This window comes from Tachyglossus aculeatus, chromosome 3, assembly GCF_015852505.1.
Source record: "Tachyglossus aculeatus isolate mTacAcu1 chromosome 3, mTacAcu1.pri, whole genome shotgun sequence".
Lineage (NCBI taxonomy): Eukaryota > Metazoa > Chordata > Mammalia > Monotremata > Tachyglossidae > Tachyglossus > Tachyglossus aculeatus.
The window spans coordinates 86,143,025-86,159,526 of NC_052068.1; the positions used below are offsets into that span (position 1 = coordinate 86,143,025).

The window sequence follows — 16,502 nt, forward strand, 5'->3', positions numbered from 1 at the left end:
ACTCATATTTATTGAGCTCTTACTTTGTGTCGAGCACTGTACTTAAGTGCTTGGGAAAGTAAGTACAATACAACAATATAACAGACACTTTCCCTGCCCACAACAAGCTTACAGTGAGGTGTTTTGTAATGGAAGTGTATTGTTTCGCCATCATGGGCCTTTGAAGGAATTCTGCCCACCTTACAAGGAACAGAGCAGAACTTAACTTCTATATCATTCTAGTTTCAGCATGGAATTATAGGGTCCTCTTTCCTGCATCTTGGAGTTGGGTAAGACCCTTCCCTCCAAAACTAGCTATTGTATTGACTGTTTTCTAGAGAAAGGCTGCAGAATGGTGTTAGCTGCTTGCTCTCTGGTGGCAAGGAATCTCACAGGGACAAGCATCCTTCATTTCCAGCAACCATTTTGTAAACTACCCAAGCTCAGTCCTGACCTCTCCCGCCAGTTCTTCCCAGCAGTTCTCTCATGTTGTTTCAACTAGACATGGCCATGAGTGGAGGAAGGTGTATTGTTGCCATTGTCCAATGTCTTGAAGTTACAGCCCCCTGAAGGGCACAGGAATCTTTCAAATTTCACCATCCAGTCTTGTGAGCTGTGGCCAATGTCTGAGTTGAAAATTGGTTTAGGAATCTCTTTTTCCTCTCTTGTTAGTGTCACCCCTTAAATAGGCATGAGTTCCTAGGCTTTCCTTCTTCGTACTGGAAAGAGAAAGTGTTTCTCATAACCAAAGAAGGATTGTTCAATCCCACTAGGTTGTAAATTCTTGGAAGAGAGGGATTGTGTTTATTAACTCAATCATGTTTTCCCAGGTGCTTAATAAAGTGCTGTGTGCACAGTACTCAAAAAGTAAGATTGAGGTAGGAAACACTCTTTTCTTTCAGCCTGAACATTTAATTTCAGAATAAACTGGCTTTAGGTGGCTCACCCAGAGGTCTTGGGAGAAGTCTAGAATATTGACCAATATGATGTAAACTCACTGTGGGCAGGGAGCATGTCTATCAACTTTGCTGTGCTATACTCTCCCAAGCACTAAGTACTAAGGTACCATACTCTGCACACAGTAACTGCTCAATAAATACAATTGATTGATTTATTGATTTATATGGGGCTTCAGTTTCCTAAGGACTGGCTCTTATGGGAGGCTTCCACAACAGCATGGAACATGCCTACCAATTCTGTTACATGGTACTCTCTCAAATACTTAGTGTAGGTGTTCTGCACATGGTAAGCACTCAATAAATACAATTGATTGATTGAACATCCTTCTGAAGAAAGTATAAAATGGGGAAAGCACAGAGAAAGCCAGGAAAACAAAAAGAGATGGATATGAAGGGAGAAGATTTCTCAGCATGGAAATAGCCCATACAAGTGAAGTCAGATGTCACCTTCCATGCTGAAGATAAGGAGAGTTCCAAACCTCTGTTGACTGAGTGATTTTCATCTTCAGCTGGGTGTGGAAGTGGGAACCGAGAGCTTCATGGGGGTTTGTGAATCAGTGTAGCCCATTGAGACATATTGTGGCCAAACTGCTGAAGGCCTGTCACCCACCTCACGCTGGGGACTCCGGATAAAGGGGGCTCTCCGGATTTCAGTCTCCTGCTCAAGGAACAGCGTTCCTTTCAAGTGAAGCAAGAGGAGCCTTCAGGAGAAGGTACTTTGCTCTCTTTGAAGCTGTTTTAAATTCCCCCAGTAGCTGTGTAGAAGTGGACCGTCATAAAAAAAATCCATGAGCTGTCCTTGCCTGGATTTGGTAGCTATTTGGGCTGTGGGAAAAGCACTGGAAGTCAATGTGGCCACTTCTAACATTATGGAAAGGAATCATTTCCTAATGAAAACTACATGTAAATTAGGAAGAAGGGGATGCAGTCAGTCATTCAATTGTATATGTTGAGCACTTACTATGTGTACTAAGTGCTTGGAAGGCAGCATGGCCTAGTGGATAGAGCATAGACCTGGGAGCCAGAAGAACCTGGATTCTAATCCTGGCTCTGCCATTTGTCTGCCTTGTGACTTTGGGCTTCTTTGTGCCATAGTTCCTTCATGTGTCAAATGGGAATTAAGACTATGTACCCTATGTGGGACAGGGACTGGGTCCAACCTGATTAGCTTGAATCTACCCCAGTGTTTAGAAATGTGCCTGACACATAGTAAGCGCTTAGCAATACCATCATTATTACATTACAACAGAATTAGCAGACAAGTTCACAGCCCATAATGATTTTACGGTCTAGAGGGGGAGATAGTCATTAATATAAAGAATAAATAAAAATAACAATAATTGTAAGTAATGATAAATAAGACTCCCCGTTGTTCATATTGCACAATTAGCTCTTGATCTTTTAACCAATTAGATCTTTGCCACCCCTAAAGCTCATGAAAGATGTTTTCCCATCTTTCCAGCGAAAGTCAAGTTCAAGTAGTGCCAAAACCTGGTATTGACTTTGGGGAAGTCCTTTCAATCATCTGCCTCTATTTCCCCATCTGTAAAATGGGGCTAATCATACTTGCCTGCTATCAACAATCTCTCCAGTGTTCAAAGCCAAGTTCATATGCAGGTGTTACTGAATTAATTTCCGTTGGTTTTCAGCTTGGAGTAAAACTTGGACATGGTGTAACTTTCTCCATGATGCTGTTTTATTTTGGTTAGTTCTCCTATGAAGTGAGGTGACAACCTCCACACATTCTTCAATTCACAGTCCTGCCAGGTTCTCATAGGAAATGTATGTGCCAGAATAAGTGTCATATCTGAAGATGGGAGCAAAATTCCATGCCGATAGTGAGAATTTAGGTTTTGTTGAAGCGTCACATACAGTCTTCTGTCTTATAGGCAGGGAATTTGACAGTAACTTCTTTCCTGAGCTTAATCACCATTAGGGCCAAAGAGTTCTTCCTTACATCTTACTGCTCTGCTCTTGCATTTTGAAAAACATTGATCTGCTGCTCGGAGGTAGCATTGTGTAAATTCTTTGGGGACAAGCTCTCCTTGAGTAAGTGCCAAACCTAACTCTTTACCCCAAATCTTCCACAAATCCTAATTCCTGGGTTGACTTGGATAGTAGTTTATATGCTCTCACCAGTCAATCCACCCTTACTTTAGTGAGTTTAAAACAATGAAGACAGAAGTCTCACCCTTCTTTCCTCCCAACTCACCCCAGCATCAAAAAGAAACGCCTCATCTCTGGCTTTAAAGCACTCAATCACCTTGTCCCATCTTACCTTACCTACCTGATTTCCTAGTACAACCCAGCCCGCACACTTAGTTCCTCTAATGCCAGTCTATTCACTGTACCGCAGTCTCACCTTTCTCACTGACATGTCCTGCCCCTGGGCCTGGAATGTCCTCCCACTCTGTATCTGAAAATCACTCTCCCCACCTTCAAAGCCTTATTAAAAGCACATCTCCAAGAGACCTTCCCCGACTAAGCTCAAATTTCATTTTCTCCCAGTCCTTTCTGCATTTCCTTGCACTTGGATTTGCACCCTTTGTTCATCCATCCCTCAGCCCCACAGCACTTATGTACATGTCTTAAATTTATTTATATTAATCCCTATCTCCCCCTCTAGATCGTAAGCATGTTGTGGGCAGGGAATGTGTTTACCAACTCTATTATGTTGTACTCTCCCAAGTGCTTACTGCAAACAGTAAGCACACAATAAATGATTAATTGATCCATTCATTTTGGTATGGTGGTGCTGGTGTAACAGTCAATGAATGGTATTTATTGAGCATTTACTGTGTACAGAGCACTGTACTCAGTGCTTGGGAAAATAAAATGCAATATAGTTGCTAGACAGGATCCTTGCCCTCAGGGAGTTTACAAGCTAATGTGACAACTTGCATTGGAGATGAGACATTCCTTGAGAATAAGCCCCTTAAAAATGTTTGGGAGGAGAGGTCTGTGGCAGTGACTCCTTTGCGTCGCTGAAACATTTTCTAGCAAGTTCACTTTCAAAGAGCACAGTTTCTTCTGGGCACCTTAGAACCACTTTGGAGAATGGGAGAGAAGGAAATAACATCAAAAAGAATCAGGTACCATGACTCTCAACCAGTCAAGAGGCAAAGCTCAGTGTGCAGGAATGGGCGGTAATCAGGGAATATCATTGGCCAGGACCATCCCTCAGAAAGAGAGGGGAAGGGGCCGGACTGAGAAAGGGAGGGGGAAGAAAGTTCAGATGTTTTAATTTTAATCTGAAAACAGAGGAGAAGGTGATGGTGGATTTAGGAATTGTATTGTGCCTCAGGGAGGAAAGGAAAGATGAAACCTGAGATAAAAAGGGCCTTGAGGGGGCAGCAAGAGAAGGATGGCAGAAAATCTCCTCTTTGAGCCATTCTTCGAAGCAGCTCTGAAGGAGTGAGGACAAAGATGTTTTCGATTCATGATGATTTGAAAGTCCAATCCCAACAAAGCAGTCTAACATCGTCACCTCAGGAGCTCTCTGCTGTGCAGGTTGGCAGGAAAGGAGAAGCTGAGCTCCAGTGCATAGGAAGCCCATGGTCTTGAGCGGCTGCCCCTGCGGCCTGAGAGACCACTGAGGAGCCTGGATGTTTAAGGGAGTGTTAGCTGAGACATGTCCCTCATTACCAATGTGATAATTGAGCAGGGCATAGAATCAGGCTCAAATAAGGCAATGGGAATAACTGTAGTATTTAAGTGCATTTTTTTTTGTACTTGTTAAGGGCTTACTATGTGTCAGCTATGTACTAAACTCTAGGGTAGATACGATCCAATCAGGTTGAACACCGTCCATGTCCCACATGGGGTTCACGGTCTTAATTCCCACTTTTTCTTACAGATGAGGGAACTGAGGCACAGAAAACTTAAGTGACTGGCCCCAGGCCACCCAGCAGACAAGTGGCAGGGCCAGGATTAGAACCCAGGTCCTCTGATTCCAGGACCTGTCCTCTTTCCACTAGGCCATGCTGCATGTGGCCTAGTGGAAAGAGGACAGTGACCTGCAATCAGGTCCTACATGTGGCTCACAGTTTTAGTAGGAGGGAGAACAGGTATTGAATCCCCATTTTGTAGGTGAAGGAATTGAGGCACAGAGAAGTTAAGTAACTTACCCAAGGTCACACACAGCACATAGGTATGTGGTGGAGCTGGAATTAGAACTCAGGCCCTCTGATTCCCAGGCCCATTCTCTTTCCCTGGGAAGGTGGTCGTATCCCAAATTGGGAACTTTCTCCTGGTAAAGATTGGAAGGTCTTGATAGGGCTATGTGGAAGTCTCTGCAAATCTGTCTGATAGACAAAAAACATGACATTTAGCTGTAATTTCCAGAATTCCTGATCCCTCAGGCTTATAAAGATATAGGGTGGGCTTTCTGTTACCTCATCAATTCCTTGATAGGTAATAACTTGTTGAGATAACAGGTCTGCTATATAATGTCTTTATTGCTCCCCTGCTGCCCCATGACAGGGTGGAGGGTTTAGTGTTGCCCTCCCACTCTGCTCTCTATGTGGCTCTCAGGACACTTCCCTGGGCCCCTTGGGCCACACACATAGATGCCCACAAGGACAAGGATGTTCAGTTTTTGGGATGTCCCTGTCACTTGTCAATCTCTCTTTTCCAATCACTCAGAAATTCATCAGCTCAGTGGAAGGAGCCTGGGCTTTGGAGTCAGGGGTTCAAATCCCGGCTCTGCCAATTGTCAGCTGTGTGACTTTGGGCAAGTCACTTCACTTCTCTGTGCCTCAGTTCCCTCATCTGTAAAATGGAGATTAAGACTGTGAGCCCCCCCCCGCCTTGGGGCAACCTGATCACCTTGTATTCCCCCAGTGCTTAGACCAGTGCTTTGCACATAGTAAGCGCTTAACAAATACCATTATTATTATTATCAGCCTTGGTTGCCCATGCATCTCAGTCGGAAGACAGCCAAGCAAGTCACCTTGGTTATGCTTGACTGTTCATCTAGGGGATTTTATTCAGTGTTCGGCAAGCTAGTGGGAATCAATCAATCAATCAATCGTATTTATTGAGCGCTTACTGTGTGCAGAGCACTGTACTAAGCGCTTGGGAAGTACAAGTTGGCAACATATAGAGACAGTCCCTACTGTTTCAGCTCATCAGCTCAGTGGAAGGAGCCTGGGCTTTGGAGTCAGAGGTCAGGGGTTCAAATCCCGGCTCTATCAATTGTCAGCTGTGTGACTTTGGGCAAGTCACTTCACTTCTCTGTACCTCAGTTCCCTCATCTGTAAAATGGGGATTAAGACTGTGAGCCTTCCCCCCCCACCCCCGCCGTGGGACAACCTGATCACTTTGTATTCCCCCAGCGCTTAGAACAGTGCTTTGCACATAGTAAGCGCTTAACAAATACAATTATTATTATTATCAGCCTTGGTTGCCCATGCATCTCAGTCAGAAGACAGCCAAGCAAGTGACCTTGGTTATGCTTGACTGTTCATCTAGGGGATTTTATTCAGTGTTCGGCAAGCTAGTGGGAAGGTGGGAGAAAGAATAGAAGTTTCCAGGGGTTGACTGGGAAAAGTTCATGCTGCATTTTATATGAAAGGTGTCTTGAGGTGGAATATCACCCAGCCTCTACAGAAACCTAAGGACAGAGATGATGATAACAGGGATAATAGGGAAGCAGTGTGGCTCAATGGAAAGAGCACAGGCTTGGGTGTCAGAGGTCATGGGTTCAAATCCCGGCTCTGCCAATTGTCAGCTGTGTGACTTTGGCAAGTCACTTAACTTCTCTGTGCCTCAGTTACCTCATCTGTAAAATGGGGATGAAGACTGTGAGCCCCACTTGGGACAATCTGATCACCTTGTATCCTCTCCAGCACTTAGAACAGTGCTTTGCACATAGGAAGCACTTAACAAATGCCATCATTATTTAATAATCATCACAATAATAATAATGTTGCTGTTTGTTAACCAGTTACTAAGAACCATGCACAGTCCTAAGTTCTGGACTAGGTACAAGAAAATCATTTTGGACATAGTCCCTGTCCCACATGGGTCTCACAATCTAAGAGGAAGGAGAAGAGGTATTTTATCCTGATTTTACAGATGAAGAACCTGAGACACAGAGACGTTAAATGACTTGCTTAAGGTCGCAAAGCAGGCAAGTGGTGGAACTGGGACTAGAACCCAGGTCTCCTTACTTCCAGGCTTATGTTTTATCTACTGAGTCATGCTGCCTCCAGCCCAGTGGAAAGCATATAGACCTGGGAGACAGAGGACCTGGTTTTCATCCATTCATTCAGTCGTATTTATTGAGCACTTACTGTGTGCAGAGCACTGTACTAAGCACTTGGGAAGTACAAGTTGGCAACATATAGAGATGGTCCGTACCCAACAACGGGCTCACAGTCTAGGAGGGGGAGACAGACAACAAAACAAAACATGTGAACAGGTGTCAAGTCATCAAAATAAATATAAGTAAAGCTAGATGCACATCATTAATAAAATAAATAGAATAGTAAATATGTACAAGTAAAATATATAGAGTAATAAATCTGTACAAACATATACAGGTGCTGTGGGCAGGGGAAGAAGGTAGGGTGGCAGGTGGGGAGGGGGAGAAGAAGGAGGGGGCTCAGTCTGGGAAGACCTCCTGGAGGTGGTGAGCTCTCAGTAGGGCTTTGAAGGGAGGAAGAGAGCTAGCTTGGCGATGTGCAGAGGGAAAGCATTCCAGGCCAGGGGGAGGATGTGGGCTGGAGGGTCAATGGCGGGACAGGTGAGAACGAGGCACAGTGAGGAGGTTAGTGGCAGAGGAGTGGAGGGTGTGGGCTGGGCTGGAGAAGGAAAGAAGGGAGGTGAGGTAGGAGGGGGTGAGGTGATGGACAGCCTTGAAGCCAAGAGTGAGGAGTTTTTGCCTGATGTGTAGGTTGACTGGTAGCCACTGGAGATTTTTGAGGAGGGGAGTAACATGCCCAGAGCATTTCTGCACAAAGATGGTCGGGGCAGCAGCGTGAAGTATAGACTGAAGTGGGGAGAGACAGGATTTCTAATCCTTGCTCCACCACTAGTCTGCTGTGTGACCTTGGGTAAGTCTCTTGACTTCTCTTTCCCTTAGTTCCTTCATCTGTAAAATGGGGATTAACACTGTCATCCCTAGGTGGGACAGGGGCTGTGTCCAACCTGATTATCTTGTATCGACTCCAGCGCTTAGTTCAGTGCCTGGCACATAGTAAGCACTTAACAAGTTTCATTTTTGTCATCATCATTGTTAATGATGATGGGACGTTGTTCGTTTAAAGTCCCTGGTCCTAGAAGTAAGGTTGGTGACCTCGGTGGCTAGTAGACTCATTCAGGAAGCCTGGACAGGACTGGTTGCACATGGACTGTAATCTACTTGTGGACAGAGAACCTGTCTGCCAACTCTGTTTTACTGCGCTATCCCAAGCACTTAGTACAGTGCTCTGGACACAGTAGGCACTCCTTAACATTGATTGATTGACCAGAATTGGCAAGATTGCTGTGGAATTCCAGTCTTTCAGGAAGCAATTGGCTGGCTGCTCAAACAGGTAGAGAATGATGATCTTGACATGAAACATGATCTCCTCATGGCTCCAGTCCAGGAAAGGGGAGTTTATCTACAGGCTCACCTAGACTTGAAATCCAGGACCTCAGGCTAAAACTGGTACTAATCTAATCCAGCCAGTTCATAATCAAAAGTTCCCAAGCCAATTTCACTTTAGGAACTTTTCCCTTGCCTAAAGGCAAATTAATGTATAGCAGGGAAATCAAACTCTGACAATGGAAAGGAAAGTCTAGTGGTCTAGACTCCCATGACCCAAAGGTTGGCATCTAAATTGAACACTGATTCATTCGAGTGTGCAGCCATGTACATTCTGTGGGCAAAATTTGCTTTTTTGTGGGCACGGCAAGCAGCTAGAAGAGTTCCTCCACTGGAAAAATCACCATCAAGTGTAAAATCCAAGATGTTCCTGTGGGTTGTGTTTTGTTGCAAACTATATTTCGATTTGAATAAAACATTTTGAGGAGGTATGCCAAGGACCTGAAAGTGTCTGCCTGGAGAATTCTTTCCAAATATATAGCCATATAGCTGTCCTTCATGTTCAAAGATGATGGCAGCCAGCCCTGTGGTGTGGTTGAGAAGACCGTTGCTTGCTTGGGTTCACATAAATATCATTCTTTGTATGCAAATAAAAAAGTGTTCATTTTGTTCAACTTGGAACCTTCTACTAGAATGAAGAAAGGACTGCAAACCTGAGAATTAATTACCCATTTTTATGTGTCGTTTAATGTCAAACCACAAATAGGAGACATTTTCACGCTTCTGCTAAATCTTTGGAACAACCAAGAGCCGTTTCCTCAGCATAAAGTTGTTCTCATTTCATCAAATTTCTGGGTCCAGGATGGAGGCCACTTGAAAGCCCTCCCAAGGTTGAGTCTGTGTTCATGGCATTGAATCATCCTGAAAAATTGAAGTAGAGGAAATGGTGGGGCAGGGCAGATTCTCTGCAAACGTGGAACAATTCTGTCTGGAGAGAATTGTTCTACTTGGTTTTGGCACATGGCTTACAAGGACAGAGCTGGAAATCAAAGGACCTGGGCTTTAAGCCCAGCTCTGCCGTATGCCTGCTCAGTGCCTCAGTTTCCACATCTTTAAAAAGGGGAAGAAATATCTCCGATCTCCCTCCTACTTAGGCTGTGAGCACTTTCTGGGATGGGGACTGTGTCCAACCTGATTAATTTGTAGCTATCCTGTGCTTAGTACTGTTTTTGGTACAGAGCAAGTGCTTAACAAATAAATGTCAAAATTAGTATTATCATTGATTGCCACCTCACCTGGAAAGTAGACTAGTGAACAACTGGGTCTGCTCCAGGCATCACCATTGTGTGCTCCACATTAGCTTCTTTCTGCTTCTTTTTTTTATGGTATTTGTTAAGCGTTTACTATGTGCCAGGCACTGTTACAAGCACTGGGGTAGATACAAACTAATTAGGTTGAACACAATCCCTGTCCCAAATGGGGCTCACGCTATTAATCCCCATTTTATAGATGAGGTGACTGAGGCACAGAGAAGTTAAGTGACTTGTCTAAGGTCACACAGCAGACAAGTGGTGGTGCTGGGATTAAAACCCAGATCCTTCTGACCCCCAGGCCCGTGTTGTATCCACTAAGCTGTGCTGATTCTCTGATCCTCTTAGACTCTGTTCCCAAAATGACCCATGGGGAGGAAATATAACACATCCTTTCAGTCTCTAAAGTGGATGACATGTCTCTGCCTTGTGTGGGTCCCCATGGCTTAACTGATTCTCTCTTGAGGGAGGGATCGAAGGAACCCAGAGCACAGGCCTCAGAAATTGGTGAAAACTCTAGAGCCAAAAGATCCAGGTTTTATTCCAGAGTTCTGAAGTTGTCAGGGTCTGGATTCAAGTCTCTGATGTGGAGCCATTGAATCCATCCCAAAGGCCCCGACTCTGATAGAGAAGTGCTGTTATCAAGAGTTTTCTCATGGATGTTCCTTCCTGTCCCTTCTAACCAGTCTTTGCCTCATTGGAAAATGTGCCATTTGTGGGGCTGTTTTTCAGGTTCCCAAAGGAACTGACCAGAACTGGGCTCAGAAATTGTATGACCGCCATGCCAGCAGCCAACATTTCCAGAAGCCTCGCATGTCCAACACATCCTTCATTGTCCTTCATTTTGCAGATAAGGTGAGCCTCCCTTCCCCAGGTTAACTATTCAGAGGAACCTTGAGCTTTCTTTATTGGTAAGCATGGGGAAATCTAAGGGAGGACCAGCTGGCTAGATGCCAGTGGGATATCACTGGGAGAAAGACTCTTGATCTGGGGCTTTAACCCTGGTTTCATTGTTCCGCCCTCCTGTGCTGCAGGTGGAATACCATTCTGAAGGCTTTCTTGAGAAGAACAGAGACACTGTGCATGAAGAGCAGATCAACATTCTGAAGGCCAGCAAGGTAAAGGCAGAGGGCTTGGGACCTAATCCAGGGGAAGCTCCCTGATCTCCCTGCTGCACAAATGAAATTATTTCCAATGGTCTAAATACCACACCCTTTGAGATTACTCTGCCTAGGTGCTGTTGAGGGTGCCTAATGAGCCGAAGCTAAAAATTGGTGAAACGGAAAGGTGCTTGATAGTCATCTCGGGCCTCTCTTCCAGGATCCTCAGAACCCCTTCATACACGTTTCCTCCTTGTTCCTTTCATCTTCCATGGATGTGGGTGGTTAGACAGGGTGCGTGGAAACCTAATACCATGCCCCTTGTTGAGATAAAGGAACTGAAGAAATCAAGTGGGTTTGGTGTGATCCTCTCCAAGGATTATTGGATCTGGCTGGGGATGGGATGGGATTGGGGTCTGCAGGTCTCTGTGGATACCCTGATTGACCAGAGGGATGTATGGGACCCTGTGGCCTCTGTTTGACTTTTCACCCTCACCCCCATTGTAGAAGCCTGAGATTATGGCCACCATCCTTCCAGTCGAAGATGGGAAGGGCCTCTCCTTTGTTCCCATCAATCTCAAAGAGGCCTGGGTTCTAATCCCAACTCTACCACTTTCCTGCTTTTTAACCTTGGGAAAATCACTTCTCTGTACCTCAGTTTCCTCATTTGTAAAATGGAGATTCAGTTCCTTTTCTCCATCCTACTTTTCTGTGAGCCCCATATGGGAGAGGGACTGTGTCTGACCTGATTTTTTATTGTTAATCATATTTACTGAGCACTTACTGTGTGCAAAGCATTTTACTAGGGGCTTTGGGAGAGTACAGTATAACATCAAACACATTCCCTGCCCACAATGAGCTCGTAGTCTAGAGGGGGAGATGGACATTAATATAAATAAATAGATAATAAATACATTACAGATATATACATATGTGCCTTGGGTATGGGAGAGAGGATGAATGAAGTTGCAAGTATGAGCGGTGCAGAAGGGAGTGGGAGAAGAGGAGAGGAGGGATCAGTCAGGGAAGACTTCCTGGAGGAGATGTGCCATCAATTAGGCTTTGAAGCGGGGAGAGCAATTATCTGTCTGATTTGAGGAGGAGAGGGAATTCCAGGCCAGAGGTAGGAGGTGGGCGAAAGGTCGGTGGCGAGATGGACGAGATTGAGGTACCATATGATTATCTTCCCCAGCGCTTATTACAGTAAGCACTTAACAAATACCGCAATGATCATTATTATTATTTTCCTCATTGTCATTTTTAGAGCTGTTAGCAGGTGATATCACAGGTTCTCAGGACTGTATGCTGCCTCCTGGGTGGCACAGTTGATAGGCTTGTTATGACCAGGAAACATGTCTGCTTATTCAGTTGTATAGTACTCTCCTAGGTGCTTAGTACAGTGCTCTGCCCAGAGTCAGCACTCAGTAAATACCATTGATTGATTGAAAAGGGATGTGGAGATACAGGAGGTTAGCCTAAGATGCATATAGGACTATCTAGGCCCCCTAAAAAGAGGAATCCCCAGAGCAGACCACTGCCTCAGTTATCCAGGGCTGAGGGTGAAATAATTATATAACCTTGGCTTCACCAATGCTGTCCCCTCCTGGTTCTCCTCCTGTCTCTCTGGTTGCTCATTCCAAGTGTCCTTCACTGTCTCCTCCTGTACTCTGCACCCTTTAACAGTGGGGGTGCCTCAAGGCTCAGTACTGGGTGTCCAGTATTCTCCATCTACCCTCACTCCCTTGGAGAACTCTTTCACTCCTACAGCTTCAACCACCATCTCTACGTGGATGATTACCAAGTCTACTCTCCAGCCCTGACCTCTCTCCTTCTCTGCAGTTTCACACTTGCTTGTGCTTTCAGGACATCTGTACTAGGATGACCCATTGACAGCTCAGCTTGTTGAAAACAGAACTCCCCCTCTTCCCAACCAAACCCTGTCCTTTCCCTGACTTTCCTATCCCTGTAGACAACCCCACCATCCTCCCTGTCTCACAAACTCGTAATCCCAGCATTATCCTTAAGTCTTCTTTCTCATTCAGCCCACACATTCCGTGTGACACATTCAACTGTCAATATCTCTAGAATTCCCTCCATTCTTCTCCATCCACTCTGCTACCAATCTGATCCAAACGCCTATCATTTCCCACCTTGACTACTGCATCATTCTCCTCACCAACCTCCCTGCCTCGTGTCTCTCTCAAATACAGGCCATATTTTACTCTATGTCCCTGGTGGTTTTTCTTAAAAATTGTTCAGTCCATATTCCCCTACTCCTCAAAACCCTCCAATGGTTGCCCATCCACTTCCACATCAAACAGAAACTCCTTGCCATTGGTTTTAAGGAACTCAATCAGTTCTCTCCCCCCTACCTAACTATGCTGATCTTCTGCTACATCCTACCTCACACACTCTGCTCTTCTAACACCAGCCTACTCTTTGTACCTCAGTTTCATCTATGCCACCAACAACCCCTTGCCTACATTCTCCCTTTGGACTGGAACTCCCTTCCCCTTCCTATCTGACAGTCCACCACTCCCCCCCTCCTTTATAACTTTCCTAAAATCATGTCTCATCCAAGAGACCTTCCCCAACTAGCCCCTTTATTCCCCCTATCCTCCCTCCCCTCGTCAATGACTTTGCATTTGAGTCTGTACCCCTTTGATGCTCCCTTCAGCCTTCCAGTATTTAGGTAGACATCCTTATACTCTACTATTTCCTCTATCTGCATTCTGTTTTATTGTCTGTCTCCTGCTGTCGATTCTAAGCTCCTTGTAGGTAGGGATCATGTTTACCAACTCTGTTGCGTTGTACTTTGTCAAGCACTTAGTACAGCACTCTGCACATGGTAAGAACTCAGTAAATTAAATTGATGGACTAGCTGGAAACTTTGACAGTGCAGCACTATCTCATCCCACTTTGTGGAATAGCTGCCCTACTTGTAAACTGCACTTGTCAAAATGCTCCCATTTGCCATTCTGACCCTCCCTAAATCACTTAGTTATTCAAAAGTGTAATTGTTTCCCATACCACCCTAAACAGCCGTTTTATTTAGAGTGTGGCTCTGTGACAGGTGCTGTTCAAAGCAAGAGCCTGTCCTCTATAAGCTTACATTCAGAGTCAGACAGCAGTAACTTGGACTATGTAAGATTACTCATGTCTGTAAACAAGTAAATATTTTACCACAGTTGCAGAAAAAGGTGTCAGCACAAAATGATCATAAAATGAATTTCCTAAGTTGTTCTAATCATTACTGATGATGCCTCCCAGATGTAATCTACAGCAGTTTAAAAATTAAACAACTGATTGTTTTTTTTCCTGTTTCTCACTCTCACTCAATCCTTCCCTGGTGGGTATGAGAATCTCGTAAGTTGGGAAGCCCCGAGGCTGTCAGAGTTCACCCTGGAAACGATGTCAGGGAAAGAAATTGTGTGGTCGGGGCAATCAGTTACGAGAAGCAGCATAGCCTAGTGGATAGAATACTGTCCTGGGAATCAAAATGTCATGGGTTCTAATCCCATCTCCACAACTTGTCTGAGTGACCCTAGGCAAATCTCTTCACTCCTCTGTGCCTCAGTTACCTCTTCTGGAAAATGGAGATTAAAACTGTGAGCCTTATCAGTCTACCCCGATGCTTAGTATAGTGCCTGGCTCGTAGCACTTAAAAAAATACCATTAAAAAAAGGAAAGCTTGAGATAGAAACACAGCACAATAGCTCAGTGGCTAGTTTACTTTGACTGGAGCTACTTCCTCGGTACCCTGTGATCTCTATGACCAAACAATCTGCAGAGTTGTGCCCAGATAAAGCCCTGATCCCCGGGTTATTTGTTCACCTGCCTGTGCTTTTACTAAAGGCATCACTCTTGAATCCAGACAGCCCATGAATCAGTCCCATCTCTTTGGAGCTAAACCCCTTTGACCGGTGTTTGTTTTTACCATCCCCTCATCTCATCCATCTAAAGCCTATCTGCAAAGTGAAATTAGCCTGCCATTTAGGCAGCGTTATTGGCATCTTGCAGTGAACCAGTACCGAATCTCATTTGGCCTGGGAGAAGGTGGCTCCATTCCTCTTTCCTTTGCCTCTCTTCTGGGCTAGAGACTGGTCCCAGCGTTACACGGTTGTCATTTCCGATAGAGGACTGGAAGTGGGCTGGCTACTGCCCTGCCCAAGGGACCAGATAGCAGTAAACCCTAGTAGAGAAGCAGTGTGGCCTAATGGAGAGAGCACAGGCCTTGGTGTCAGAAGAACCTGTGTCCTAATCCCAGCTCTGCCACTCGTCTGCTGTGTGATCTTGGTCAAATCACTTAATTTCTCTGGGCCTCAGTTACCGCATCTGTAAAATGAGGATTAAGACTGTGAGCCCCATGAGGGACATGGACTGTGTCCAACCTGATTACCTTGTATTTATCCAGGCACTAAGAATAGTGCCTGGCACATAGTAAGTGCTTAACAAATATCATGGAAAAAAACCCCCCAAATCCCAGGGATATCTATTCTGTAGGGAAATGCCTAGCTGGGCCGCTCCCTTGTTCCCTTGTTTACCGGGTGGTTTTTCCCCTAAAGACTAAGAAAGACAAGCTTTATCCCTGAACTCCAGAACCTGTTTTGCCAGGAGGGGACCCTGTGACGGATCCTTCGGTTTATCCACGGAGGATGTCTGAGTAATTACAGTCAGTTAGAAGGCACAGAGCAGGACAGTGCATAAACAGACCTGGACAGGAGCCAGCAACAAGATTGCTTGTTCTTGCTACGGTCACCTGAAACCCAAGGTTTGATTCCGATGGCTTTAGCTGTAGGGATCATTTGCTAGGGGCGGTGAGGGGAGGGGCATTTTGTTCAATTTCCTGAGAATGGGCAACTAGAACAGTGCTTTGCTTTAATAATAATTATGAAGTGTGTTAAGTGCTCACTTTGTGCCAATCACTGTACTAAGCACTGGGCTAGATACAAGGTACAAGAAGCAGTGTCGTCCAGTGGCTAGAGCGGGGGCCTGGCAGTCACAAGGACCTGGGTTCTAATTCTGGCTCTGCCACTTGTCTGCTATGTGACCTTAGGCAAGTCATTTAATCTCTTTGTGCCTCAGTTACCTCATCTGTAAAATGGGGATTAAAACTGTGAGCCCCTTGAGAGACGTGGACTGTATTCAACCTGATTACTTTGGGTCTACCCCAGTGCTTAGAACAGTGCCTGGCATATAGAAAGCCCTTAACAAATACTACCAAAAAAAAGGTTAATCAGGCCTCACATGGAGCTCAGTCTAAATAGGAGGGAGAACAGGTATTAAATTCCCCATTTTGCAGTTGAGGGAACTGAGGCCTAGAGAAGTGAAGTGACTTGCTTAAGGTCTCACAGTAGGTACTCAGTGGAGTTGGAATTCATTAATTCATTCATTCAGTTGTATTTATTGAGTGCTTACTGTGTGCAGAGCACTGTACTAAGCGCTTGGGAAGTACAAGTTGGCAACGTATAGAGACGGTCCCTACCCAACAACGGGCTCACAGCCTAGAAGGGGGAGACAGACAACAAAACAAAACATGTGAACAGGTTTCAAGTTGTCAGAACAAATAGAAGTAAAGCTAGATGCACATCATTAACAAAATGAAATAAATAGAATAGTAAAT

The 16,502-nt window shown here is 45.0% G+C and overlaps 1 protein-coding gene across 1 annotated transcript in view; it reads left to right on the forward strand.

The window, feature by feature from the left end:
* MYO5B (myosin VB) overlaps nucleotides 1-16,502 on the forward strand; it is a 382,924-nt gene that overhangs the window by 244,870 nt on the left and 121,552 nt on the right. The window contains exons 13-14 of the mRNA XM_038743484.1: nucleotides 10,512-10,634; nucleotides 10,814-10,897. Coding sequence (XP_038599412.1) covers nucleotides 10,512-10,634; nucleotides 10,814-10,897 — 207 coding nt within the window. The remainder of the gene's footprint in view (nucleotides 1-10,511; nucleotides 10,635-10,813; nucleotides 10,898-16,502) is intronic.